The 25,455-nt window shown below is 42.2% G+C and overlaps 2 protein-coding genes across 3 annotated transcripts; one reads left to right on the forward strand and one right to left on the reverse strand.

Moving 5' to 3' along the window:
- Positions 1 to 389: 389 nt before the first annotated feature.
- On the reverse strand, positions 390 to 8,592 carry TERF2IP (TERF2 interacting protein). Its single transcript, XM_037144738.2, has 3 exons — positions 7,799 to 8,592; positions 2,955 to 3,079; positions 390 to 1,605 (listed from the first exon to the last, which is right to left on the reverse strand). The coding sequence occupies exons 1-3, from the start codon at positions 8,469 to 8,471 to the stop codon at positions 1,210 to 1,212; spliced, it is 1,194 nt and encodes a 397-aa protein (XP_037000633.1). The 5' UTR covers positions 8,472 to 8,592; the 3' UTR covers positions 390 to 1,209.
- A 56-nt stretch (positions 8,593 to 8,648) lies between these two features.
- Positions 8,649 to 24,683, forward strand: KARS1 (lysyl-tRNA synthetase 1). Of its 2 annotated transcripts, XM_037144736.2 has the most exons (15): positions 8,670 to 8,756; positions 11,712 to 11,891; positions 13,490 to 13,649; positions 14,508 to 14,673; positions 15,473 to 15,566; positions 16,152 to 16,338; positions 16,421 to 16,546; positions 18,223 to 18,342; positions 19,300 to 19,462; positions 19,566 to 19,739; positions 19,900 to 19,985; positions 20,252 to 20,337; positions 20,887 to 21,013; positions 23,704 to 23,847; positions 24,406 to 24,683. In XM_037144736.2, the coding sequence occupies exons 2-15, from the start codon at positions 11,746 to 11,748 to the stop codon at positions 24,502 to 24,504; spliced, it is 1,878 nt and encodes a 625-aa protein (XP_037000631.1). In that variant the 5' UTR covers positions 8,670 to 8,756; positions 11,712 to 11,745; the 3' UTR covers positions 24,505 to 24,683. The 2 variants fall into 2 exon arrangements, with proteins under 2 accessions (XP_037000632.1, XP_037000631.1); XM_037144737.2 differs by lacking the exon at positions 11,712 to 11,891 and having other exon boundaries at positions 8,649 to 8,756.
- Positions 24,684 to 25,455: the final 772 nt, after the last annotated feature.

Here is a 25,455-nt window from a genome sequence, read left to right on the forward strand (position 1 = left end):
AAGCCAGCTGATCCACAGCACTTCAAGCAGAGAGAGAGCCTCAAGCAGGTGCCTGCAGGACTCCTGTTGGTGGCATGTGTGGGAATGGTGACCGACTAGGGGATATGGATGGCACACTGACACCTCCTGTTATACACCTGACGGTTCCTGATTATTCCTGATTGGCCTCTCTCCCTTTTAGCTCTCAGCAATTTACCTTATTTTGCCATCTTTCACAGTCCTTGACACAGGTCTTCTTGTTGCTCCATCCAGAAGAATTAGCATCTTTCTAATGGCCTATCAGTTCCAAAATAGAAGCACTTCATTGATTACTCATTTAATAATAAGCAAAAATGTCGGTTCCTTTAAAGTTTTTGTGAATACAATCAAACACTTATTGGAGACTCAAATACAAAGTTCCATTTATTTTCAATAACAAAAGCAACAAAACAAAAGGGAATTAGTCCACTAATTTTAAAATCTAACATAGCCTTAGCATAAAACTACCCTCAGTAAATAAAAACTTATTACTAATATCCAAGCAAGACTATTCTTGAGACTCTGTTTTGTAATCTAAACAAAACTGGGTAGTAAGTGAAGAAACACAAGCTAGATACTTGACTGATAGGACTCAAAAAAAAGAACTGTCAAGGAACAGGGTCCCCAAGTATTGTTAGCAAAAGAAGCATGGGGTTTTCAAAGCAGTTTAGAAACCCAAGGTCACTAAAAGATGCAAGGGTATGGGATGGCCCATGTTCAAGGCCTGGTAATGAAATCTTTCCATATTTCTAGGTTCTTGATTTAGAATCTATCACAATCTAGAAGAGCATCTGCCAAAAGATAGGAGGCTCTTTATTCACATTTTCAGAAAAGACCTGTCTCCTTATTCTCCTTTGACTTGGTCACTAGCTCCTGTCACCAATATAATACAGGTTCTATTCAAAAAAAAAAAGATTACTATGTAGACCAGCCCCTCTGGTTTATATTTTCCTTTCAGAAACACACCAATACTGCCAAGGACAGCTCTAAATATATCCAGTATCTTTTATTTTTAATCCTCCTACACAACTCTGTTTAGCTACAAAATCTAGGACTCACAGAGTAATGATAGCATTGGTCAGAAAACAAGTGTCAGTTCCAACATAAAAACCTCTAAAAATCAATGGTCACAAAATTTTTTTTTACCACCTCATCTGGCACATCTATTCTCTTTTCTCATTGTCTTGTGAATTATTTCTTTCGGAATTCAATCCTCCGAGCTACATTCTGAGCACCAAATTTTTTCACCAATGCATTTCGGACATCCTCATCATCTTTTTGCAAATCTAAATCATCCTGTCGGGACCAAATAGGATACCCATCAGCTCTCTGACCAGACTCTAAAAAAGAGGTTGTAGCCTCCAGCTCACCACTATTTTTTAGGAAGGCCTGTGTTACTGTTGATAGATCCAAGTTAAACTTTTCCATTAACTGACGGATAACCTTAATGGCAGCTCCCACCTCTGGTGGAGAAACTTTTTCTTCTTCTTCTTCTTCATCAGGCTGTGTTTCTGAGTCTTCCTCAGGTGTTGGCGGATCATCATCACACATTGTTATGTGTATTTCAAAATCAGGGCTTTCCTCCACCTAGAGAAAGTGATGAACAAAACCAATCTAACTACCCAGTTACAAACACTCATGCAATATCTGGTCTCTCCCAATTACCGCCTCCATGCCCTGTGCACTCCAATCACACTGGACTTCCTTCAGTTCCTCTAACATGCCATGTTCCTTTTTATGTTTAATTATCTTGGACGTATGCGTATGTATGTATGCACGCATGTGATAGGGTAAGGAAGAATGTGTGTGCAGGTTGGATGCATATGTGCATTTTTGCGTATGTATGTTTATAATTAACTATAAATTATAGTTTATAATTTATAAACTATACGCTCTGTTCCAACAGAGCGTTAGAAGCTACACTGAATATGAAAAAAATATGTATATGCATATACATGGGTACATATGTCTGTATTAGATTATTAAAAGTATGACTTCATTCCTGGATTGTAAGCTCTATAAGGACAGAAATTGTATGTTTTGCTTATCATTACATCCCCAGTGCCTACCAATAGTTCCACATACTAAGTACTCAAAAAGCATGCCGCACTGGGGCCTCCAAGCGATACTACATTTAGGCACATTACAAAGCATGTTATGTGAGAAGAGACCTATGTAGGCCCTGTTTGAAAGCTGTTGAGCATTTGGAAGTTTATGAAAAATGAACCTAGATCAAATAATAAAGCAAAACTCAGATTACAAATCCCTGAATTCTGCCAATGTTTGTGCATTCCTTCTTTCACCAATTACAGAAATTTAAATTATTTTCCTGAGTTACAGTGAGGCCTAACCATTTTTCTTGGCATTAATAAAAAAATTTAAAAGATCTTTTTTCTTGGAGAAGATATGCACATTTAATTTGGCTTTTTTTCCAATTACTCATTATTTTACTCAAGGCTCCTGCCTTTCTCTATAACAGTGGTTAAATGTGGGATTCCAACGGAGTATTAGAAGCTAGACTGAATACGGAAGAGCTAAAATTTTCCCACAAAGCTCTAAATACACAAAAAGCTAAATTTGCTTGGTTAAAAAAAAAATTACTCTTTTAAAAGAAGCATAAAAACATTTTTAAAAGATAAATCCATTCTTAACTTTGAAAAACTTATACTGAGATCAAAGTACTCAAAATGAGATGGTTTATATTGTTTAAGAATCCTCCTTCCCAACTTTCCTAACTCTCCCCCTCGATTTTTCTTGCCAAAAACTAAAATCTACATGCCTAGAACCTAGGTCAGTCCCAATTTCCACTTTCTTATTCCATCTTGAACTTCTCTTACCTTTCAGGACTTGGGTGTATAAAAAAGGTAGATTGGATAAACAATTTCAAAGGAAAAGAATGGAGTACAGAAAAAATGAGTTAAATATACTTAACGTACCACAACCTCCTCAAACTCTCGAGTGGCTTCTACAAGCATCTTTTTGACTGCTTGTTCACTCTCCTTAATCTCTTCCTTTACAGATTCTTCTTCAGGCAAATCTGGAGTTCTCTTATTCTGTGGTTCTATTACAGAGAAGAATAGCACTAGATTAGAATGGGCCTCTTTTACAGAAAACAAACATATAGTGCATGCTTTGTGAGCTTTGGACCAAAAGCGAGCCTGTACTTTTTTCCCCATTAGAAGACATGTTTTTTGATCAAAAAGATAAGAAAAACATAATATATGCATGATCGATAATTTCTACTCTTGCTTCTGAAAAGTTGCACTATCCCGTGATAATTTTTCCAGGTTCTGATATGTAAAGTAAAAATATTCTTCAAGCTTAATTCATTTTTGCCTTATATTAATGAATTTGCAAAATAACTGTGGAATAAATTGGGTTCTCTGGGAAGCAGATCCCAAGGCGAAGGTTACTATGTAAGGTGTTTACTAGGGAGTGTACCTGGGAAGACCCCCACTAAAGAGAAGAAAGCAGAATGGGCAGAGAAAAGTTGAGCTCTGAAAGAATACCAAGGCCTCAACTGAAGCTAGGACAGTCCTTCCAAGTGGACCAGCTGGGGCAAGGAAGGCAAGATTTTACAAATGTATATAGATCAGTCACTGGATGCTAGTCACCCTGAAATGATAAGACTTTGGGCAAGGCAGCTCTCCCAGCCACTGAAGACAGAGCTGAACAGAAAGGGTATACCACAATCTACCACACCATCAACACAAAGGAGAGCCCCCTAAAGTTAAACATCCTCTTGATTCACCTTCTTTGTTCTCCAAGGATTTTACCTAGCTCTTTTCCACTTAACAAAAATACTAAGGAGCAGAATGAAGGAGGTTTTTGTAATGGAACAGTTCTGTATCCTGATTTTTTCATACAAATCTACACATGTATTAAAACACATAATACATGTGTTTTAATACATGAAAAATAGTATGGTAGTTCCCCCAAATATTAAACAAAATTACCATATAAATCAGCAATCCCACTTCTGGGTTTTTACCCCCAAAATTGAAAGCAGGGCCACAAACAAATACTACTATACTCATATTCATAGCAACATTATTCACAATGGCCAAAAGACAGAAATAAACCCAACTGTCCATCCATGAATGAACAGATAAACGAAAAGTGGTATAGATATACAATGGAATATTTGTCTTAAAAAGGAATGAAATTCTGACACATTATGTTAAATGAAATAAGCCAGACACAAAAGGACAAATGTTATTTGATTCCACTTATATAAGGTACCTAGAGAGATCGAATTCATAGACAAAAAGTAGAATGCTATTTGTCAGGGGCTGGGAAGAGGAAGAAACAGAAAGTAATGGATACAGAGTTTCAGTTATGGAAAATCAAAAAGTTCTGTATATGGATGGTGGTGATGGCTACCTGGCAATATGAATGTACTTAGTGCCACTGAACACCTAAAACTGGCTAAATGGTTTTATGTAATGTATATTTTATCGCAATAAAAAGTAAAATAAATTTTTAAATGTATAAACTCTACACAAAAATAAGTCAATTTTATATAAATTTTAAAATAGTAATTAAAAAACAAAGGCTTATCTTTTAGAGCTATATGCCGCAATATATAAAATAGTATACTGCCTGGCATTTCCTTCAGAATAATCCCAAAAGTCTAGATTGAAAGAAATAAATATTTTTTAAAAACCTGATCATCAGCTATAATCAGGTGAAGTCAGGTAATGGGAACATACAGTTTGTTATACTACTTTTGTAAATGTTTGAAATTTTCTATAATAAATGAACAAATTATGGTTCGTTCACATAACGTAATGCAATCAATATGAAAAGAATAAGTCAAAACAATGCACAGACACAAAGACTTCAAGATCTACCATTAAGTTAAAAAAAGCAGCCCTGGCTGGTATAGCTCAGTGGATTGAGCGCAGGCCTGCAAACCAAAGGGTTGCTGGTTCAATTACAGTCAGGGCACATGCAAGGCAACCACACACTGATATTTCTCTCCCTCTCTTTCTCCTTCCCTTCCATCTAAAAAATAAATTTTAAAAACTTAAGGAAAAAGCAATTGAAGAACTGACTTCTAGTGTATTAGCACTATTACGAGCAAAAAGGACACAAAACAAGGACAGTAGCGGTGGTTGCCTTTGGGAGGGGAACCAGGGGAAAGGGTATGTAGCAGGGAGACTTACTTTTCACTGTGTACACTCTTCTATGTACAGAGTATACCTGTAGGACAAATTCCTAGAAGCAATATTGCCACATTTAAGGGAACATACAATTTAAATGTCATTAGATGTTTTCAAAATGCCCTCCAAAGAAACAGTACCAATTTCCTTCTATTACTGTATGTGTGTACTTGTTTTCATATACCTCACTAACTTTGAATATTACCCATTCTGTTAATTTTTGCCAATTTGATTTATAAAATATGACATTTCCTTGTCCTGGTTTACTTTTGTTTTTTCAAAAAGACAAAAACAAGATACATTTATTATTTCACGATTTCCATGGGTCAGAAGTCCAGGCATCGTTATCTGATCCTCTGTTCAGGGTCTAGTTTACTTCTATTTAATAACAACATTTCTGTATTTGTTTATTGGTGTTTACTTATTTCCTTTTCTGGAAACTTCTTGTTCTATTTCCTTAGCTCATTTTTCTATTTTTTTCTTTTAGTTATTAACTTCTGCTCTTTAGACATTAAGAAACTAACTCTGTTGTAATGTATTGGGACTATTTTTCCAGTTTGTCCTCTGACTTTATCATGAGAAGCTTTTAATTTTAAATAATTAATAGAAAGCATTTTCTTAGACTTCTTGGTTTCAGGATTATCACTATGCTAATATTAAGAAGTAAATTCACTTACTTAGTCATCTTAGGATTTTAATTTTTACATTTACATATCTGATCAACAACACACCACTGAGTTGGGTAGATCCAGGCTAATTTTGTCCCAAGTCACAAATGGCTTGCCAGTAGTCCCTACATGATCTACTTCACCCATACACCTAGCCCTGTCCTCTCCTAGAATTCCCCCTCTTGCTTACTTCATTCCAGCCACACTGATCTCTTTGTTTCTCCAAGCACCTATATCCACCTCAGGACCTTTGCACTTATTCACTTTATCTGGACCACTTTCTCAGATAACCACCTGGCTTACTTTCATTTCCTCAAATATCTTTGCTCAAGTAACAGCTTATAGTGAACTTCCCTAACACCCTATAGAAAGTGACCTCCTCCCCAACCTTTACCCTGATTTTTCTCTATAGCACTTACCACTTCCCAGCTAGCATGTTAAGCTCCATGACCACAGGGACTTTTACTTATTGTTACATCCCAGCAGGATAACAGTGTCTGGCACTCAAATATCTGTTGAATGAATAAATCTGAAATGTCACTTTTACCAAAAACAAAATTCCTACGAAGCATACTGAATAGGAGAAACAGACTTTACATCCCAACAGTTGTTCAACTGTTACAAAGAATAGTAAGGAAGAGAAGGGAAGTGGGGGGGAAAAGCATGCCTGTTTAAAAAAAGGGGGGTTGTCAATTTGAGATGTCAACAGCCATAATTACATACAAGAAAGCATCTTCAAAGCTTTGCTCTGAGTACAAACCACACCTGAACCTTAACATTCTCAACTGTGTTAAAAGCTCACTTTACCCAGGAGACCAGGAAGCAACTTCCAATTAACCAGAACCCTCTTGTGTGAACACGCAATTAAAACAAAAACATGAAAATAAACTGATCTGGCATGCCTTTAAAATGGTTTATACTGAATCTGACCATAAGAGAAATATTTTTTAAACTGGTGGTTGCCAGAGAGGAGTGGAATGGGAGACACAGGCAAAAAAGCAAGGGAGATCGAGAGGTTGGAAAGTCAGTCACCAGGATGTGATGTACAGCACAGGGCAACAATTTTCAACCGTTTTCATCTCATGGCATATGTAAACTAATTACTAAAATTCTGCAGCACGCCAAAAAATGTATTTCTTGCCAATCTGACAAAAATAGGTATAATTTTTATTTATTCACGCCCACTGGCTATCGCAGTATTGGCTATTGTCATTTTTTAATTTCACAATTTTAGGAAAAAGATGTGTGTTCCTGACTAAGGAGTCACAAATTGTTTTAAAAATTCTTGCAGCACACCGGTATGCCCACAAGGGTTGAAAATCGCTAGCACAGACAATATAAGTCAATAATAAAACTTTGGCCAATGTGGCTCAGTTGGCTGGAGCGGGCAGATGGTTGCAGTTAAGGTCACAGGTTAGATTCCCCATCAGGGCACAAGCCTAGGTTGCAGGTTCAATCCCCCCACTCAATGCGTGGGAGAGGCAACCCTTCCATGTTTCTCTCCCTCTGTTCTGTTCTCTAGAAGTAATAATAATTTTGTATGATGACTAGACTTACTAAAACAAAACAGGACCAGTCTTTGAAATATCTGTTAAAACATATCTGTTAAAACATACCCAAGAAGCTGGTTCCCCACATTGCCTCTGAGAAGGAAAACTGGATAGCTAAATGGTGGTTAGAAGGGGAGAACTTTCCAATAACTGGGATATTGCCATGGTATCATTTGACTATCAGACCACGGCAATATCCCAGTTATTGGAAAAGGAAACTGCAGTTAGGAAACAGTGCACTTTTACCCCGATGTCAAAGGGGGAAGGGGCCGGAGGGTGATACCAAAGGAGCCTAAATGGACGCCAGACAGGAAGGGTTCGAGACGACCCGCCACCACCAGCACAGGCACAGGCGCAGGCAGCGGGGCCGCCCGTTCGCAGCAGCAGCAGGCCTCACCCCCGCTATCTGCAGCCTCCGGGTCTTCCTCAGCTTTCCGCTTGAGTTTCTGGGAGGACGGGCTCACGGGGGCGTCCCCCAACATGTACTTATGCTCCTGGCCCCGCAGGTGCTTTAAGTAGCGGTCCTTCAGGGACTGCCACGAGTGCTGAGTGAGCGCGCTTTTCTCCATCGCTTTCCACAGGGCGTTGCCCGTGACAGAGCTGCTCGAGCGGGCATTCTCCTTCACGTAGGTCAAGATGGCCACGTCGTCCGCATCCGTGAAGGCGATACGCCCCGTGGGCAGCTGCCGCTCCGACTCGGCGGCAGCGCCCTCAGCCTGAGCGCCGGGCTTCGTTTCTGGGGCCTTGTCGGCTCCCGGGGCCTGGCCCAGCCGGTAGGCCTCCAACTCGAGCCTCTCGTTGCGCTCCACGCAGTCTAGAATGTACTGCGTGGAGATGAAGTCGCCCGAGGCCTCGGCAGCCGCCTCCCCGGGCTGGGCCAGCAGCACGGCCCCGGGCTCCTGCACCCGGCACAGGGTACCGCCGCCGTGCAGGATGAGCGTAGAGAGCCGCCGTTTCGCCGGGCTGGGACGCACATAGAAGGACATGGAGGTGCCATCTTCCCTCACAAACAGAGTCGAGGAATGAGTGGGCCCGTTGAGGTCTTTGCCCAGATCCAATGCCTCCGCCATAGCTGACGCCAGGAGCCAGGAAAACTAGCACTTAGCTTCCTAAGAACTCACTGACCTAAAGTACCACCCCGGAGCGGCGGCAGCGGCGAAACGCTCCACCGCCCGCGCGTGGCGGCAGCGCGCGAAGCACCGCCCCAATCTCCGCGGAAAAGGCGGGGCTTCCGGTTCCGACCCGGAAACTGCACTTTACGCCTTGTTCTTTTCAGCTTGGGCCGGCGGAGGCATGGCTACGTTGCAGGGGTCTGAAGTGAATGTGGACCGCGGCGAGGAAAAACTGAGCAAAAAGTAAGTATCGCTACGGCCACTAAGGCCTTTGCAGCCCGAACGTCCGGACTAGGAAGTGCCTCTAGGCTCCAGCCGAGGCGGTGTTGCCTGGGGCCTTCTTGCTGGTTCTCGTGGGCGCGGACCCGCCCGCCGGGAACTTAGCTAGTACGCCCCGAAACTACATGCCCCAGCTTGCTATGGGACTTGGGGCTGGTGGGATCCCCACCTGTTGGACTCCTGGAATAAGAAAAGGCTGATGGGGAGGAAATGGGTACAACTGTAATTGAACAACAATAAAAAAAAAAGAAGGCGGAGAAAACTCCAGAGAAATGCTTTTAATGTTGAGCCACGCTCCAGTAAGAAGGCTGGAGAAATGTTGACTTAAATAAATACACTAGCTTTCCCCTTTTTTAAAAATTTTATTTACTTTTAGAAAGGGGAAGGGAGGGAGGGAGGAAGACACCGAGAGAAACCACTATGTGGTTGCCTCTAGCGCCCATCCCACCCCCCCACCCCATCCCCACCACCTCCACTCCATCCCCACCACCCCCATGCTGGGGACCCAGTCCTCAACCCAGGCTTGTGGAGACCGGGAATCGAGCAATCCTTTAGTTCGCAGGAGAGCGCTCCATCCAACTGAGCCACACCAACCAGGGCTAATTACACTCACCTTTTCAGAAAGACCTTAATTTTCCTTGGCCTGACTAGGCCATTCTGAACCATATGTCAGCCAAAAACTCCATTTAGTTTTTTCTGTAAAATAAATGACATTGTTCATTTTCATCAGTAACTTTATTGGATATTTGAGTCTGGGCTTCCTGTTCTTAGCTTCTAGTGGGTAGAGGACAGTGGTGCTGCTAAACATCTTCCAATGCATAAGACTGCAAAGAATTATTTGGCCAGAATGTCAATAATACCTAAAAACTTTGCAAACCACTTTTGACATGTTGCATCAGTCACAGCACCTTCTGCATACACTGCATAATTTTTTTGGTGTTTCAGTGGGTTTTTACCTTTCTTGAAGTAATAAAGCGTAATATGCTGAAAATGTTGCTTATTTTCTTCCATCTTCAATATTAAAATGGCTGCCAAAAAATTGACCAATTTTTTTAATGCACGCTGATACCGAAGCTGTCACAATACAGAAAATTGTTTCAAATAAAATTAAAGACAACTAAGTACTAGTAGAACCATTGTATGGAAAAAACTAAACAAACTTTCTAGCTAACTCAATGTTAAAGCAATTTGTTCTGTCCTACCGACATGGGTTATTCAAAGGGCCAGGTTATTAAGGCAATATACCCTGTGAGTATTGAGGGAATGACCAATGTCTAGCAGTAGGGACTGTGTTACTCAACCAGACACCCCAAGCTGCTGAGTATAACTCTGTTAATCACTCCAAATCCTTGGAGTGTAAAGGTAAACATAAGTAAATCAAAATTAGCCAACCTTTTTAACTGTCTTATATTCTCTGCATACTACACTCCCTCTTAACCAGGGTTCTTTACAGAACATAGATAATGATTTGAGTGACTTTCCTGGATATTCCCAAGGATGGTACATAAAATAAATAGAACCATTCCAGCCCTGGCTGGTGTGGCTCAGTGAATTGAGTACTGGCCTGCAAACCAAAGTGTCACCAGTTCAATTCCCAGTCAGGCATATGCCTGGGTTGCAGGCCAAGTCCTCAGTAGCAGGTACATGAGAGGCAACCACACATTAATGTTTCTTTCCCTCTCTTTCTCCCTCCCTACCCCTCTCTAAAAATAAAATAGAACCTTCCAGAAGCATTAGGAGAGAAGCAGTCTCTCCTAATACATTACATGTAAACCATTCATTACATATAATGGTTGCTTTAGTGCATTAAGGCTCAGTTCTCTTCCTGAGCCCTGATGGAATTGCACTCAACTAGTAAAAATTGATGGTTTTGTGTGTGTGTGTGTGTGTGTGTGTGTGTGTGTGTCTTTGGGGTTTATTTAAAAGGAAATACCTAAGTTTATGGTCTGATAACACCAGTACGTTGTCCTGATGTTCGGAACCTGGTCTTGGACTTCTGTCTTTGGGAAGATTGACTGGACTTTGATCTGTTACTTCAGCAATTGAACTTTAGGGTTGTAAATCACAGATACTTCCTAAGCAAAGTCTCCAGTTGATAGTATGATTTAAAGTAAATTGAGGAAACTGGCCAGTTCCTTTCTACTGACTTTTCTTAGATTAGTCATAGCTACCACTTTTTAAAGCAGCTTTTATGTGTCAAGCACTGTGCTAGAACTATACAACTTTTTAAAATTCATACTCTTTTTGGAACTTCCTTGGTTTGAATCTTTAGTGAGCATCATTCTGTGCCAGTTGCTTTCTCCGAGTTTAAAAACAGATGGGTTACCTGACAGGTGACTCATTTCCAAATAAATGGCCAAATTTGTTTGAATGCAGTTATAAACATGATCCCTGTAATTCTGTTGCCTTCCAGTATTAACATATAAACATAATGCAGTTTAAGTTCCTTCTTGAAATTCTCCCTTCCTCATTATTCCTAGAGCTCCAAACAAGTCTTATCCTTGACTCAGGTACTTTTGTGTGGCTTGCTTTTAGCTTCATCTAGAATTTGTGATTGACAGTGACATTTTATGTGCTCCCACTGCCAAGAGAGAAACCACGTCAGGGGCTCCAGAAACACTGCTTTAGATCCTGTCTCCCATTTTCTAGAATGTTGTGATCATTTATACTTGTAAGTCATTGATTTACTTGCTGTTGACTTTTGACCCCAGATATGCCTCTTTTTACGATAGCCAGGACTGAGAACACTGTCAGTTCCAATAGCAGCCAAGTGTTAGAGGCTGCTGTCACTTAAGTAAAATGGGACACAAAAAAGTTTTGCAGCCTCCCCCTCCCCCAACCCATAAGAGTAGGAAGCACGGTTGGATTTATGTATATTGTCTGTCCCATCTGACACCACATCTCTGTGTTTCCTGTTAGGTGGTGATAATCATTAGTTCCAAGGTGTTCTGCCATGTTGATGCAAGCTGCTATAAGGCTTGTTAGGGGGTCCCTGCGCCAAACCTCCTGGGCACAGTGGGGGCAGAGGGAGCTGCGACTGGGTCCACTTGCTCCTTTAACAGCGCTTCACAAGGACAAGTCACTTTCTAATAAAAGAAGGTTGGTGCCCATTACCTTCTTTATTGCTCTGGGAGCAAAAGTCCTCCCCTTACTTAGGTCCTTTTATGTTAAGCCTCTGGCTAAGTCTTTGGTCTTTATTACTTATTACTTTAGCTAAGGAAACAAAAAGCCTTACTACCAGAAAATAGTCTTTTCTCATTTTCTCTTCAATAAATTCACATTTTCTGTCCTTAAACTCTTGAGATGACTTGTGTTTCTTATTCTAGAACAGTGCTGGAACAAAACCCTTGTATGAATAAAGAGTTTCTAGTTCAAGTCGTTTTCCCTTTCCTGTCTCTCTGGAATTTGTTTGCTGCTGAGATTAATTTGGTTTCCAGTCTTATTTTTATCCTCAGGACCTTTTTGGATTATCCTTAGGATTGATTCAATTTAAAGAGCAACACAGTTGCTCTTTACATAGTTGAATGAGTTTATTATATTAATGCTGGAAAGAACTAGGACTGCCTGGTCCCTGACGGAATTTTATAGTCCAATAGGCTCAACGCACTATTATCATTGGTGGTTTAAAATAAGGATCAATTTTATTTGAATAATGAGGGGGTCCCTCTCTACTCAAATCTACTTGGTTTCTGAGTTCACATAGCAAGGTGTCAGATCATAAGAAATACCAAGTTATGTTAATTGCTTTACTTTTTGAGTCTCAGATGACAAGTACCGAGAGTTTGACCAAATCTGTAAGGTTTTTGTCTTACATACAGAGAGTAAAGGGTTAAGATAGTGAGGGATACCTGTAATAGGTCACTTTTGCATGCTTATTTATTATATGCTAGGGACAGGGTCATCTCTTTACATACATATGTCAATCCTCACATAACATTTGGGGAGTAGGGGTTGTCTATTATCCATTTTACAAGATGGAGGGAAGTTAAGTCACTTGTCCAAGGTCACATAATTGATAGGTAGGTGTGTCAGAATTTAGTTTCAGGAAGTCTGACTCTAAAGATAGTATATTACCCTCTATGCTCTGCCACTTTCTATACTGTTCTATCTGGTCTCTTGTCAGAGCCAGGCTTCAGTGGGCAGAGTGAGACTAACGAATACTGAAGGCCATTGTCAATGGCCTAACCTCTCCTTCAGTTCTGAGGGAGAGATTATCAGTGGAGTGGCTCCTTGAACTCTGAAAAGCCACCCTTTCCCACTCCAAACTAGCCCACTCCTTGGAGTGGTAGGGAGGAGTGGCAAACTGGAGATGTTGCCTTATCATATCAGGTCTGGTATTCAAGGAACTTCATATTCTACAAAGGATAGATACCAGACAACTAAAATGCCTTCTACCACTGACTTGGGGGATGACCTGGCTTTGTAGCCTTTGAAGCGGCTCTGTAGCCTAATTCAATTATAAACTAATATGTAGGAGGGGTTTTTTTTGCCATGGACCTCAGACTGGAAAGTAGATTCTCTCTCTCATGTATAGAGTTTAGTAACCAAGAGACTAGTAACCAAGAAGTGGGGTTGGAAAACTGGGCAAGAGCATTTCCCCCAGGCTGTTCATATTTTCAACAAGTGGCTATAGGGCAGAACATAGTAGAGGGCTCTTCAGGCAACTATCACATTGAACATTTTCATCTTCCCAACAGTGAGCTAAAGAGACGCCTGAAAGCTGAAAAGAAAATAGCGGAGAAGGAGGCCAAGCAGAAGGAGCTCAGCGAGAAACAACTAAGTCAGGCCAATGCTGCTGCTACCAACCACACCACTGACAATGATGTGGGTGCTGAGGAGGAGGGCCTGGACCCAAATGTGAGTCCCCTGGACCACCCCCCTGACAGGCACAGGGAGGCTTTTGATGGGACTTCTGCAAATCCCTGGGAACCAATGACTAAGAAGATAAAATAGGGACTGGGATAAGCACTGAACCATAAGTCACTGCAAAAGGATCAGAGAGCCTGCCCATCTGATTGAAAACACAGGCCCTTTCTCATCAGATGTCAGCAAGCATTTAGGAGAATCTGGTACTTCAGAGTGACTGATCAATCTTCCCCTCGGAATCTGCTGGGCCTCAATGCAGCCCCAGAGAAAGTGTCTCCCTAAAGATGGGCTAGGGTGTACTTTAGACCAGAGATTGGTAAACTGGTCTGCAGGCCTGATCCACTCCCCCTCATTTCTCCTCCCTGGTGTTGTAAATAAAATTGTGTTAGAATACAGCCATGCCTATTTTTTAACAAATGTCTGAAGTTGCAGAGTTGAAGAGCTGCATCAGAAAAAGTTTGCTGACCCCTGGTACATAATATTCTTTTTCTACAATCCTCCAGGCCCTATGGGCCTGCCTTAGGGGAAAGTCTGATATGAGTGGGAAAGAAGTGACTCACATGCAGATATGTCTACAAAACTGGTAACTAAGTCCACCTGTACCAATCAGGCTTATTACTTTAGATAGAACTCCACTTTTTCTGTTTGTTGAATCTTGCTTTTAAGTGCAAATCTTACTCCATGTCCAATCCTGTGATTTCAAGTTTATTGGGGTGGGGCAGTTAAAGAAACCTTAGTGCATTGGGGGTACTCTAGAGGCAGAATGTAGTACTCTACCAGATGGTCCACTGGTCTGACCAGGTTCAGCTTCTCGGAGGCATTTTCATTTTTGTTTTTGTATTTAAATAGCAATACTACAAGATCCGCAGCCAAGCAGTCCACCAACTAAAGGCCAATGGTGAAGACCCATACCCACACAAGTTCCATGTAGACATCTCGCTGACTCACTTCATCCAAGAATACAGTCACCTGCAGCCTGGCGACCACCTAAGTGACATTACCTTAAAGGTGGCAGGTAAGAAGACTCCAACTTCACTGACCTCTCTCTTTTGTTGTTTTAGTGAAATGTTCAGAAATATAGCAGCTTGCTTTCTGAGATTTCCAGGTTCTCTTTCCCCTTCATTTTTGCTGGATCTTCTCTTTCCTTTGTATGTTTCCCTGGCTTTATTCAATTTTGTGGGGCTTTGTCCTAGAAGGGATCCTTGGCTGTTAAACATAGAGAGTTCCTGCAGGCTACGCTGAAGGGCTTCATCCCCTCAACCTTAAATGCAGCCCGTTATACTCACTCATAGGCAGTAGGCAGATCCCCTCCCAGTACTGGCTGCTGTCTTCCTGCCACATTTCCCAGTGAATACCTACGGGCATTTGGGAGATTTCCAGTTCTCAGACCCACTGGACACCCCATTGCTCCCACATAGAGATGTGGGGACTCTTTTGCTACATCAGGAGTGATTTGCCCCATTGCTTATATTTTGGGATTCTTGGAAATATTTTTCCACACGATTTTGTTATAAATTCTGTCGGTGGCTTTTTGGCCTTACCTATCTAGTTATACTTTCTATTTTTATGTGAGAATTCAGGGAGATCCAAAAATATCCATGCTGCCACCACACTGTCATCTTGTCAGAATCCAATGAACATCTTTAACTGGTTGGAATGGGGATCCAACATTGTCGTGAAGACAAAGGCAGGGCTTAGGCCTCTGGCTTAAATCAAATAGTTCTGGTTTATGTTGTGCCCAGACACACAAAAACATGTAGAGGGAACCTTTTTGGCACTGACATCAGTCAGTATTTTTGCTGATCTTTTTCCAGGTAGGATCCATGCCAAAAGAGCATCCGGGGGAAAGCTCATCTTCTATGATCTTCGGGGAGAGGGGGTCAAGTTGCAAGTCATGGCCAATTCCAGGTATACAGAAGTATCCAGTTATACAGTTTCTGGGTTGGACCAGAACCACAAAGTTGAGGAGAAAGTCCCGTGTGGTCTTCTTTTCCTCTTGGTATTTAAGGTTAGAAGAAGTGGGATATGGTTGGGTAAAGCTGAGGAGAGAGAAGGCCATGTGGTCACCTGGAGAATAATGACTGCTTTTGTCTTGTGTAGCAATTAAAAATGAAAGGTACTACTTTTTTATAAGATTTTATTTATTTTTAGAGAGGGGACAGGAGGGAGAAAGAGAGGGAGAAAAATATCAATGTATAGTTGCCTCTACATGGCCCCCACTGGGGACCTGGCCTGCAACCCAGGCATGTGCCCTGACCGGGAATCGAATCAGCAACCCTTTGGTTCGCAGCCCATGCTCAGTCCACTGAGCTACACCAGCCAGCTACATCAACTACGCCAACTACTACTTTTTAATAGTTGATTTTGAATCTGAGGTTTTTCTTGAGCTCACATTAACTAGGCACTAACAGTTTAGTGAAGGATTCAGAGTAAATCAGTGGTCAGTTTTAATTTAGAATGTTGTATCCTGAACTACATTTTTCTTTTACTCAGGAATTATAAATCAGAGGAAGAATTCATTCACATCAATAACAAACTGCGTCGGGGAGACATAATTGGAGTTCAGGGGAATCCTGGGAAAACCAAGAAGGGTGAGCTGAGCATCATACCCTATGAGATCACCCTGCTGTCTCCTTGCTTGCATATGTTACCTCATCTTCACTTTGGCCTCAAAGACAAGGTAAGCTCTCATGACCTTCCGGCTGTGGTTTATCATACCATTAAATCAGATGTGTTAGTGATCTCTGTTGCTTCTGGTTTAGGAAACACGATACCGTCAGAGATACTTGGACTTGATCCTGAATGACTTTGTGAGGCAGAAATTTATCATCCGCTCAAAGATCATCACGTATATAAGAAGTTTCTTGGATGAATTGGGATTCCTAGAGGTGATGGAGAGTTCTTGACATGATAGGCTGCCTTGCTGTGCTTGCCTCTTACTCTTCCTTCCCTTCCCTTTTTTAAGGCATGTCCTGCGTCAGTATCCTTCATGCTCAATGAAGAGTCCCCTTTCTTGCCAGCATTGGATACCACCTTGTTTATTTAGTACCCTGATTAGGAAGGCAGAACCTGACTTCTAAGATAAAGTCAGCATAAGGCCATCCACACAGTAATGATACCACATTCAATGTGTAATCAACTCATTTTGCTTTCCTGTAGCATTAAAAATTTTTGAATTTATTTAAACTAAAAAATAAATTTTTTAGGAAAATGGTTTTTTGTTTTGGGGTTGTTTTTTTTTTTCCTTTCTTGAATATCAGTGTGAGAGAGAAACATCAATTAGTTGCCTCTCGCATGCCCCCAACTGGGGACCTGGCCCACAACCCAGGCATGTGCCCTGACTGAGAATCGAACCTGACTGGTGGCCTTTCAGGTCGCAGGCTGATGCTCAATCCACTGAGCCGTGCTAGCCAAGGCAGAAAAAACATTTTAAAAACATTTTTTAATTGTATAAGAAAGATGAATGTATGTTACTATCAAACAAATTCAAAAAATAAAGAAATAAATAGAACCAAAACTGTAAGTCCCCTTTTATTTCTCCCAGCCTTGCACTTGATATGTATCCTTCCTCTCCATTTACTGTGCATATTTACATATATACCAATGAATGTTGTGGATGGGGTACACATTTTGGAAGGGTTTTATTTTCTTTAAATATAAATGAAGTCATGGCCCTGGCCAGGTAGATTAGTTGGTTAGAACATTGTCCTGATACACCAGGATTGCAGGTTCAATCCCTGGTCAAGGCACATACAAGAAGTAATGAATACATAAAAAATGGAAGAACATACTGGGGGGGGGTGTCTTTCCCTCTCTCCCCCGCTCCTTCCCTCTTTCTTTCTCTCTCTGTCCCCCAACCTGTCTTTCTCTCTTCTCTTTCTAAAATCAATAAATTTTTTAAAAATACTAAACATAAATTAAGTCACATATATGTATTATGATGGACCTGTTGGGGTTTTTTTCCCCACCTATAATATATTCTGAACCATGTGCACGTGTCTCTCTAGGCTGCTGATTTTCTGATAATATTTTAATGAACATCTTTGTGCCCGTGTGCAAGTGTTTCTGTAGGACAGATTTCTAGAAGTAGAGTAAGTCAAAGGATATAAGCAGTTAAATTTTTAATAAATACTGAAAATGTAATAAGTTGCACTCAAGATAAGCTTTTCCCCATTAAGATTCCCACTTAGAGCTAATGAAAGTTTATGGTACAGTAAATCCTCTTAATGTCATCAATAGATTCTGCACCTTCCAGGGAAACAACATGTAATGAGATCAGTTCTCCCACAAGCTAATTGATAAAAACAAGAGTGAAGTTCCTATGGCATCTCAGTGTTATAACTAACATTAACAAAACGTTATTCGAGGAACTGTGGTACTATGGTAATGGTGTTTGGTCTTAATAGAAATTGAAACTATTTTGGAAAATCAAGCTGTCTCTACTTTTTTGTCAAGCACTTGCACATTACTATGGAACTTAACTTTTACTTGGGAGTATAACATGAGCTTTCCTCAAGGCCTCTGGTATGAGCACCTCTGAGAAATGTTTCTCCCTGTCCTTTAGATTGAAACTCCCATGATGAACATCATCCCGGGAGGAGCTGTGGCCAGGCCGTTCATCACTTACCACAATGAGCTGGACATGAATTTGTATATGAGAATTGCTCCAGAACTCTACCACAAGGTAATCAAGAAGATGCCCTGTTCCCTTAGAACAGCAGAAAGCTGGGAAACCATTGGTTAGACAGGTGCAGTCAGCAGTGAGAGGAATAGTGAGGATAGAACAGCCAGGAGAATGTTCTACTTTGTCGGGCTTGTGAGTGTTAACACTGACAGAATTTCTCTACAAGATCAGTAGAGTGTCGCAGGTCAGAGGGCAAAGGGAGTATCTTTCCTAGGTGTACAGATTCTTCTAACATGCTTTAGTTTCCATTATACTTTATAGTTCTTGAATAATCTCTCTCTAGAAGTCCAAAATAACTACCTTCACATTACCAGAGTGAATATTAAAGACTATCGTTCAAGATTCTTAGTTGCAGGCAACAAAATCTATTATAGCTAGTTTAAGCAAAAGAAAAATATTAAAATATATGAGGAAGTTCAGTTTCCAGGAGGATCAAACAGTCAGGCTTGGAGATCTTGAGGGTTCTGAGTCCACTCTGAGATTATCCCATGGGGAACCCAATGTCTTTTCCACTAGGCACAGGTCACTGCCCTTAGGACCTCTGTAGTTACTACCTCTAAAAGCTCGATTTCTCTGGGCCCCTTGGCCAGAAGGAATTCTTTGCAAAGCCTACATCTTTCAGTAGCTTCCTACTGAAGTCACACAGTTGTGTCTGATTGGTGGGGAGCTTTGGTCGTGTGTCTGTGTCCTACCCCCAATAGACACATCTTTCTGGGGGAGTCTCACTCACAAGATGGGAACACACCAGACAAAGGAACAGCATTCAGAGGTCCTGGGCAACCAAAATAAGTGATGACTATCCACCGCAAAGGTCTAAAGAGAGTAGGGTACTCTGCATTTAGGTAAGGACTCGATATCGTGCCTGAGCTGTAAAAACCAACTCGTAGTTTTTATAGACAAAAGCTCTCTAGAGCCATTAAGATTAGCCACCATGACCACGCCCTGTGTTGTTATTAGATGCTGGTGGTTGGTGGTATTGACCGGGTTTATGAAATTGGGCGCCAGTTCCGGAATGAAGGAATTGACATGACTCACAATCCTGAGTTTACCACCTGTGAGTTCTACATGGCCTATGCAGACTATCATGATCTCATGGAAATCACGGAGAAGATGATTTCAGGTGACCCCTCCTGCTTCCTTTGTCTTTCGAGGGAGTCTCAAGGGCTGGTATGCTTCTTTCAGGACTTCCTGTGGTTCCTATTTAAATGATATGTCTTTCCCAGGAATGGTAAAGCACATTACAGGCAGCTATAAGGTCACCTACCATCCAGATGGCCCAGAGGGCCAAGCCTACGAGATTGACTTCACCCCACCCTTCCGGAAAATCAGCATGGTAGAAGAGCTTGAGAAAGCCCTGGGGGTGAAGCTGCCAGAAACCAACCTCTTCGAAACTGAAGGTAAAGGGATACGCTCCTCGTTGTATGCTCCCCCTTCCCTGTTTAGCTCTGAATTAGATTGTGTCAGGGCTAGCATTTCCCACAGTTATCTTTGTGTGCTTTTTTTTTTTGCTGGCATCATGTAATGTCTTCTCTTGTAACCTGTACATTTGTATTACAGAAACTCGCAAAATTCTTGATGATATCTGTGTGGCAAAAGCTGTTGAATGCCCTCCACCTAGAACCACAGCCAGGCTCCTTGATAAGGTATAAGGCCATGCACTTTAGTACATGCCCCCATCCGATGGTAACCAGCCCCCTGCTCCTTATGAAGGTGAACTTGAGATAAGAGAATAAACAAGTTTTGCTGTACAAAATAGTTACGGACATTACCTCATACAGTCCTGAGGAGTTTAAGATAAATCCCCCTAGCTTCAGGTTTGGGGGGAAGCTGATTCTCTTCCACCTGGACTGAAACAGTCAAACCTGCTGTTCAGAAAGGATCTCCAGCTCTCTTTTTCTTTCTCACTAAGCTTGTTGGGGACTTCCTGGAAGTGACGTGCATCAATCCTACATTCATCTGTGATCACCCGCAGATAATGAGCCCTTTGGCAAAATGGTAAGATAAAGCATGGTGTATCAGATGCCTATTGCTGCATAACCACCCCAGAAGTTGGGAGCATAAAAGTAGTCTCTCTGCTGTGTGTAGTGTTGGCAAGGTTAACTCAGGCGACTTCTTTCAGCTGGGAACTCTGCCAGGGCACCTTCTCCTCCACATGTGCCTCTCTGACAGCATAGCCTGGGCTTTCTTACATAGCAGCTGGGTTCTAGGAGGAAGCATTCCACAAGGATAAACCCTAGTGTGCAAACATGTCAAGCCTCTGCTGATGTCCCATTGTCTAGAGCAAGTCACATGAGCAACTCAGGGTATGTGTGACGGAGACTACGGAAGGCGTGACTGCAGGAGGTGTGGTTCGGTGTAACAGTCTACCACACAGGTTCCTTGTCTCTCTGTCTAACCCTCCTCACTGTTGTACTAAATACTTTGGTGCTGAGAATGCATGCAGGCTTCAGTAACACTTTCAAGTCAACTGGAATTTAGGAACTCTTATGTTTTCACCAGATGTTAGATTATTAGTGAACCTCCCCTTTACTCTCTTGCCCCCAGGCACCGCTCTAAAGAGGGTCTGACTGAGCGCTTTGAGCTTTTTGTCATGAAGAAGGAAATATGCAATGCCTACACTGAGCTGAATGACCCCATGAGGCAGCGCCAGCTTTTCGAAGAACAGGCCAAGGTAAGGAAGGAGAGTGAGCGAAGGCACGTATTTCGTCATTGTGTGTACTCACTGGCTTGAACCCTGGCCTGTGTCATTGTCTGCATCTCTTGGTGACTTCAACAGAAATGAAGGATAGACTTCCGCCAAGATGGAGGTATAGGTGGATGTGCCGTGCCTTCTCACACAACCAAGTTTAGGGACAACTAAATATTAGCATCAGAAAACACAACCAGAACACGGAAAATTGAACTTTTCGGAAGTCTGTTAACAACAAATTCTTCAGCCCGACCGGTAAGGGGCGAAACCAGCGTCTCGTGAGGGGTTGCACAGGAGGACTCGGTCGACCCGGGCGCGGAATCCAGACGCGCGAATCCAGACGCACGGGTTCCAACGCAGGATTGGACCTAGTGAGTGACCGAGCAACCCACCGGGTGAGCGACTGCAGAGGACACAGTGGGGAGGCGGTGCCGCGTGTTGACTGTGGTTGCCTATTTGCGCGCGCGAGCGGACGGGCGAGGGAGTGGGCGGTTGGACCAGGCCCGGCGTCCCCGCGGCGAGCGGCAGTAGAGGGCGCCGCCATTTCCCCGCTCTGACCACGCCCCCACATACAGCGTCACAACCCAGCGACCTGGGAGTCCAAGGCGCCGCTTCTCACATTTAAAGGGCCAGAACAGACAAAAAAATGTCGCAGGAAGACCTCAAAGCCCCAGAGATAAATATAAGCGACGAAGAAATAGCAAAACTCTCAGACGCACAGTTTAAAACACTGGTCATCAGGATCCTCACAGATCTGGTTGATTATAGCCACAAATTAGAGAAACATATGAAGGCTAAACTAATGGAAATGAATGGAATTCCACAGGAAACCCATAGCGATGAAAAGGAAACTGGGACTCAAATCAATGGAGTGGACCAGAAGAAAGCAAATAATGGCCAAACAGAAAAGAGTCAAGGAGCAAGAATTCAAAGAAATTAGGAGAGTCTTAGGAACCTCCAGGACATCTTTAAACGCTCCAATATCCGAATTATAGGGGTACCAGAAGGGGGGAAAGGCACAGCCACCAGTGGAAAACTTATTTGAACAAATAATAAAAGAAAATTTCCCCAATCTGGCAAAGGAAATAGACTTCCAAGAAATCCAAGAAGCTCAGAGAGTACCAAAAAAGTTGGACTCAAGAAGAAACACACCAAGGCACATCATAATTACATTAGCCAAAATTAAAATGAAGGAGAGAATCCTGGAAGCAGCAAGAGCTAAGGGGACAATCACCTACAAAGGAGTCCCCATCAGACTGTCAGCAGATTTCTCAAAAGAGACCTTACAGGCAAGAAGGGGCTGGAAAGAAATATTCCAAGTCATGAAATCTAAAGACCTACAACCAAGATTGCTCTATCCAGCAAAACTTTCATTTAGAAAGGACAGATAAGGTGCTTCTCAGATAAGACCAAATTCAAGGAGTTCATCATCACCAAGCCCTTATTATATGAAATGTTAAAGGGACTTATCTAAGAAAAAGAAGTTAAAGAAACATGAACAGTGAAAAGAACAACAAGCTCACAGTTATTAACAACCACACCTAAAACGAAAGCAAACTAAAAGGACAGCTAGATCAGGAGTGGAAACATAGAAATGAAGATCTCAAGGAGGGTTAGCAACAGGGGAGTGGGAGGAGGAGATGGGGGGAGATAAGTAGCATAGACAGTAGATAGAAAATAGATGGGGGGGGGCAAGAATAGCATGGGAAATATAGAACCTAAAGGACTTGAGGCACATGGACATAAACTAAAGGGGGGTAATGGTGGGGATGGGGGGGCAGGGTGGAGGGGAATGAAGGGGGGAATAGAACAACTGTAACAGCATAATCAATTAAAAAAAAAACACCAAAAAAAAAAAAAAAAAGAAATGAAGGATAAAGCCACTGGCTTCCCTGGAGGAATTCCCATTTCAGGATTGAGAACTGGACTGGTTTTGCCCTAGAATTTCCACATAAAAAGAAGTTCAGGCTTGATTATCTCTGTAGGGAGTGCGACACTTGTCTTGAAAATACATTTGCCTAACAAAAACATAATTTTTCTCAGATGGTACATTTATTGAAGTGGCTTTGGAGGCAGGGGTGAGAGGCAGATAAAGATTAATGAAGACAGCCCTGGCTGCTGTGGCTCAGTGGTTTGAGTGCTGGCCTGGGAATCAAAGGATCGCTGGTTCGATTCTCAGTCTAGGGCACATGCCTGGGTTATGAGTCAGGTCCCTGGTGGGGGGTGTGCAAAAGGCAGCCACACATTGATGTTTCTCTCCTTCTCTCTCTCCGTACTTTCTCCTGTAAAAAATATATAAATAAAATCTAAAAAAAAAATTAATGAAGACAAAGCCCCATAGACATCATACACTAACACCATCACTGACGGGTATTTCAGGAAATGAGCAGGACACTTGAGAATCATCAGAGTCTGAAATCAGTCTCACTGGCCTCACAGAGCCCCACTCAGTGGAGCTGTTTTGGTTTCAGAGAAATTTGCATGTGTCCTGAGGCAGATTTCATCAGTCCTAATCTCCAGGCTCCGACCTGCAGTTATAGGAAACCCAATTCCCAGCAGGTGCTGGGTGTCCAGAGCACGGGTCATCCCTCTGAGTGTTTTAATGTGGTGACTCAGACCCAGAGAGACGACTCAGCCCAGAATCATGTCACTGTTTGGTCCTTCTCTTCTAGGCCAAGGCCGCTGGTGATGATGAGGCCATGTTCATAGACGAAAACTTCTGCACTGCCCTGGAATACGGGCTGCCCCCCACAGCTGGCTGGGGCATGGGCATTGACCGAGTCACCATGTTTCTCACTGACTCCAATAACATCAAGGTACAGCAGCCCTGCATGCACCGCCCTGAAGAGTCCCACTGTGCTGAATGTGGGACTTGGTGGGTCTGGACAAAGAGTGGGCTTTGGGCTGGAGGGAGTAGTGGCAAAGGAGTTTATATGCAACGCCATGGGCAGAAGACCAGACCATCTAACTTTATAGGATTTGTGGCAGAAGGAATACTAAGTGCTTGCATTTCTTGAGGATTCAAGAAATATGTTAAGTTCTCTATATGCATTATCTCATTTAAGCTCACCCTTTGAGGTGTACAGACAGTTGTTAATCCCAGTTTTATAGATGAGGAAGCCAAATTTTCAGAGTACCCCTATGTTTATTGATTGTTTTGACATTCTGCCCTGGGCAGCACTGTGCATGTGTTCTTTTCCATCCTCTAATTGAAAGGAACTGAGTTGAATTAAAGAACACATCTGTCTTTGCAGCTGGGATGTACACATCTCTGGGTTTTTGTTGTGACAATAACCAGGGGCCAAAGGAATGGATGGATAACTGCAAAAATGGTGTTTCTTAGCTTCAAAATGCATTTATTTTATCTTTTACAGGAAGTACTTCTGTTTCCTGCCATGAAACCTGAGGACAAGAAGGAAAATGTAGCCACTGCTAATACACTGGAAAGCACAACAGCTGGCAATTCTGTCTAGAAAACATTAATTACAAGTCACATCACTCAGGCACCTTTGCACTTCTGCAAAAGATCAAGGACTGTAAGGGATTTCTTGTATGTTGCTATCCTTTTGACTATCGGTGTTCAGTCACCAGAGAGAAAAAGGGAATTAAGGATTCTTTTGTTCCTTGTTACCAAATAAACCATTTATCTCTACTCCTGCCTCTTCATTCTTTTACCTTTGTGAAATGTCAGCTTTTTTCTCAGGTTCCTGGCCTAATGAAGGTTTAGGATTATACCGTTTTATTCAGCAAATTTACATTAATGCCTTGCATTGTTCTAAGAGATTAGAGACTCAGCAATGAACAAAAGCCAAATCCCTGCTTTCACAGAATTTACATTATTGGGGGGGGGGGGGTTCAGATGAGCAGACAAATGAGACAAGTAAGTACATATTACTTCTGGTAGTGGTATATACTTGGAAAACTAGAGCAAGGAGATGGGGTGCTATTTTAGAAAGAGGTGTATGGGGGCACTGCTGACCCAAAAATGTGATCAAGCAAGGACCTCTTGTAGGTAACTAAGAATCTGGCAATAAGAGATCTAAGAAAAAGGGCAATCCAAACTAGAGGACCACGTTTTTCAGGAAGCACAAAGGTTTTATTTTTTTTTAATATATTTTATTGATTATGCCATTCCAGTTGTCCCATTCCCCCCCATGCTGCACCTCCCCTCCCCTCCACTCCCCCCCTTTAGTTCATGTCCATGAGTCACACGTTCTTTAGCTTCTACATTTCCCATATTATTCTTGTTCTCCCCCCTATTTTCTCCCCACTATCTGTGCTACTTACTCTCTGTACCTCCTCCCACTCCCCTGTTGCTAACCCTCCACGTGATCTCCATTTCTGTGGTTCCGCTCCTGATCTAGCTGTCCTCAGTTTGCTTTTGTTTTAGGTGTGGTGGTTAATAACTGAGTTTGCTGTCCTTT

The sequence above is a fragment of the Artibeus jamaicensis genome, unplaced genomic scaffold, assembly GCF_021234435.1.
Source record: "Artibeus jamaicensis isolate MK-2021 breed Jamaican fruit bat unplaced genomic scaffold, CSHL_Jam_final contig_464, whole genome shotgun sequence".
NCBI lineage: Eukaryota > Metazoa > Chordata > Mammalia > Chiroptera > Phyllostomidae > Artibeus > Artibeus jamaicensis.

Coding starts and splice junctions, on each gene's coding strand:
- TERF2IP (XM_037144738.2), bottom strand. CDS start 8,471: ATGGCGGAGGCATTGGATCTGGGCAAAGACCTCAACGGGCCCACTCAT. Junction 3,080..7,798: donor GGAGGCTGCAGATAGCGGGG/GTGAGGCCTGCT, acceptor TCTCTGTAATAG/AACCACAGAATAAGAGAACT. Junction 1,606..2,954: donor GAGAGTTTGAGGAGGTTGTG/GTACGTTAAGTA, acceptor CACTTTCTCTAG/GTGGAGGAAAGCCCTGATTT.
- KARS1 (XM_037144736.2), top strand. CDS start 11,746: ATGTTGATGCAAGCTGCTATAAGGCTTGTTAGGGGGTCCCTGCGCCAA. Junction 14,674..15,472: donor CATTACCTTAAAGGTGGCAG/GTAAGAAGACTC, acceptor ATCTTTTTCCAG/GTAGGATCCATGCCAAAAGA. Junction 20,338..20,886: donor ATGAGCCCTTTGGCAAAATG/GTAAGATAAAGC, acceptor TCTTGCCCCCAG/GCACCGCTCTAAAGAGGGTC.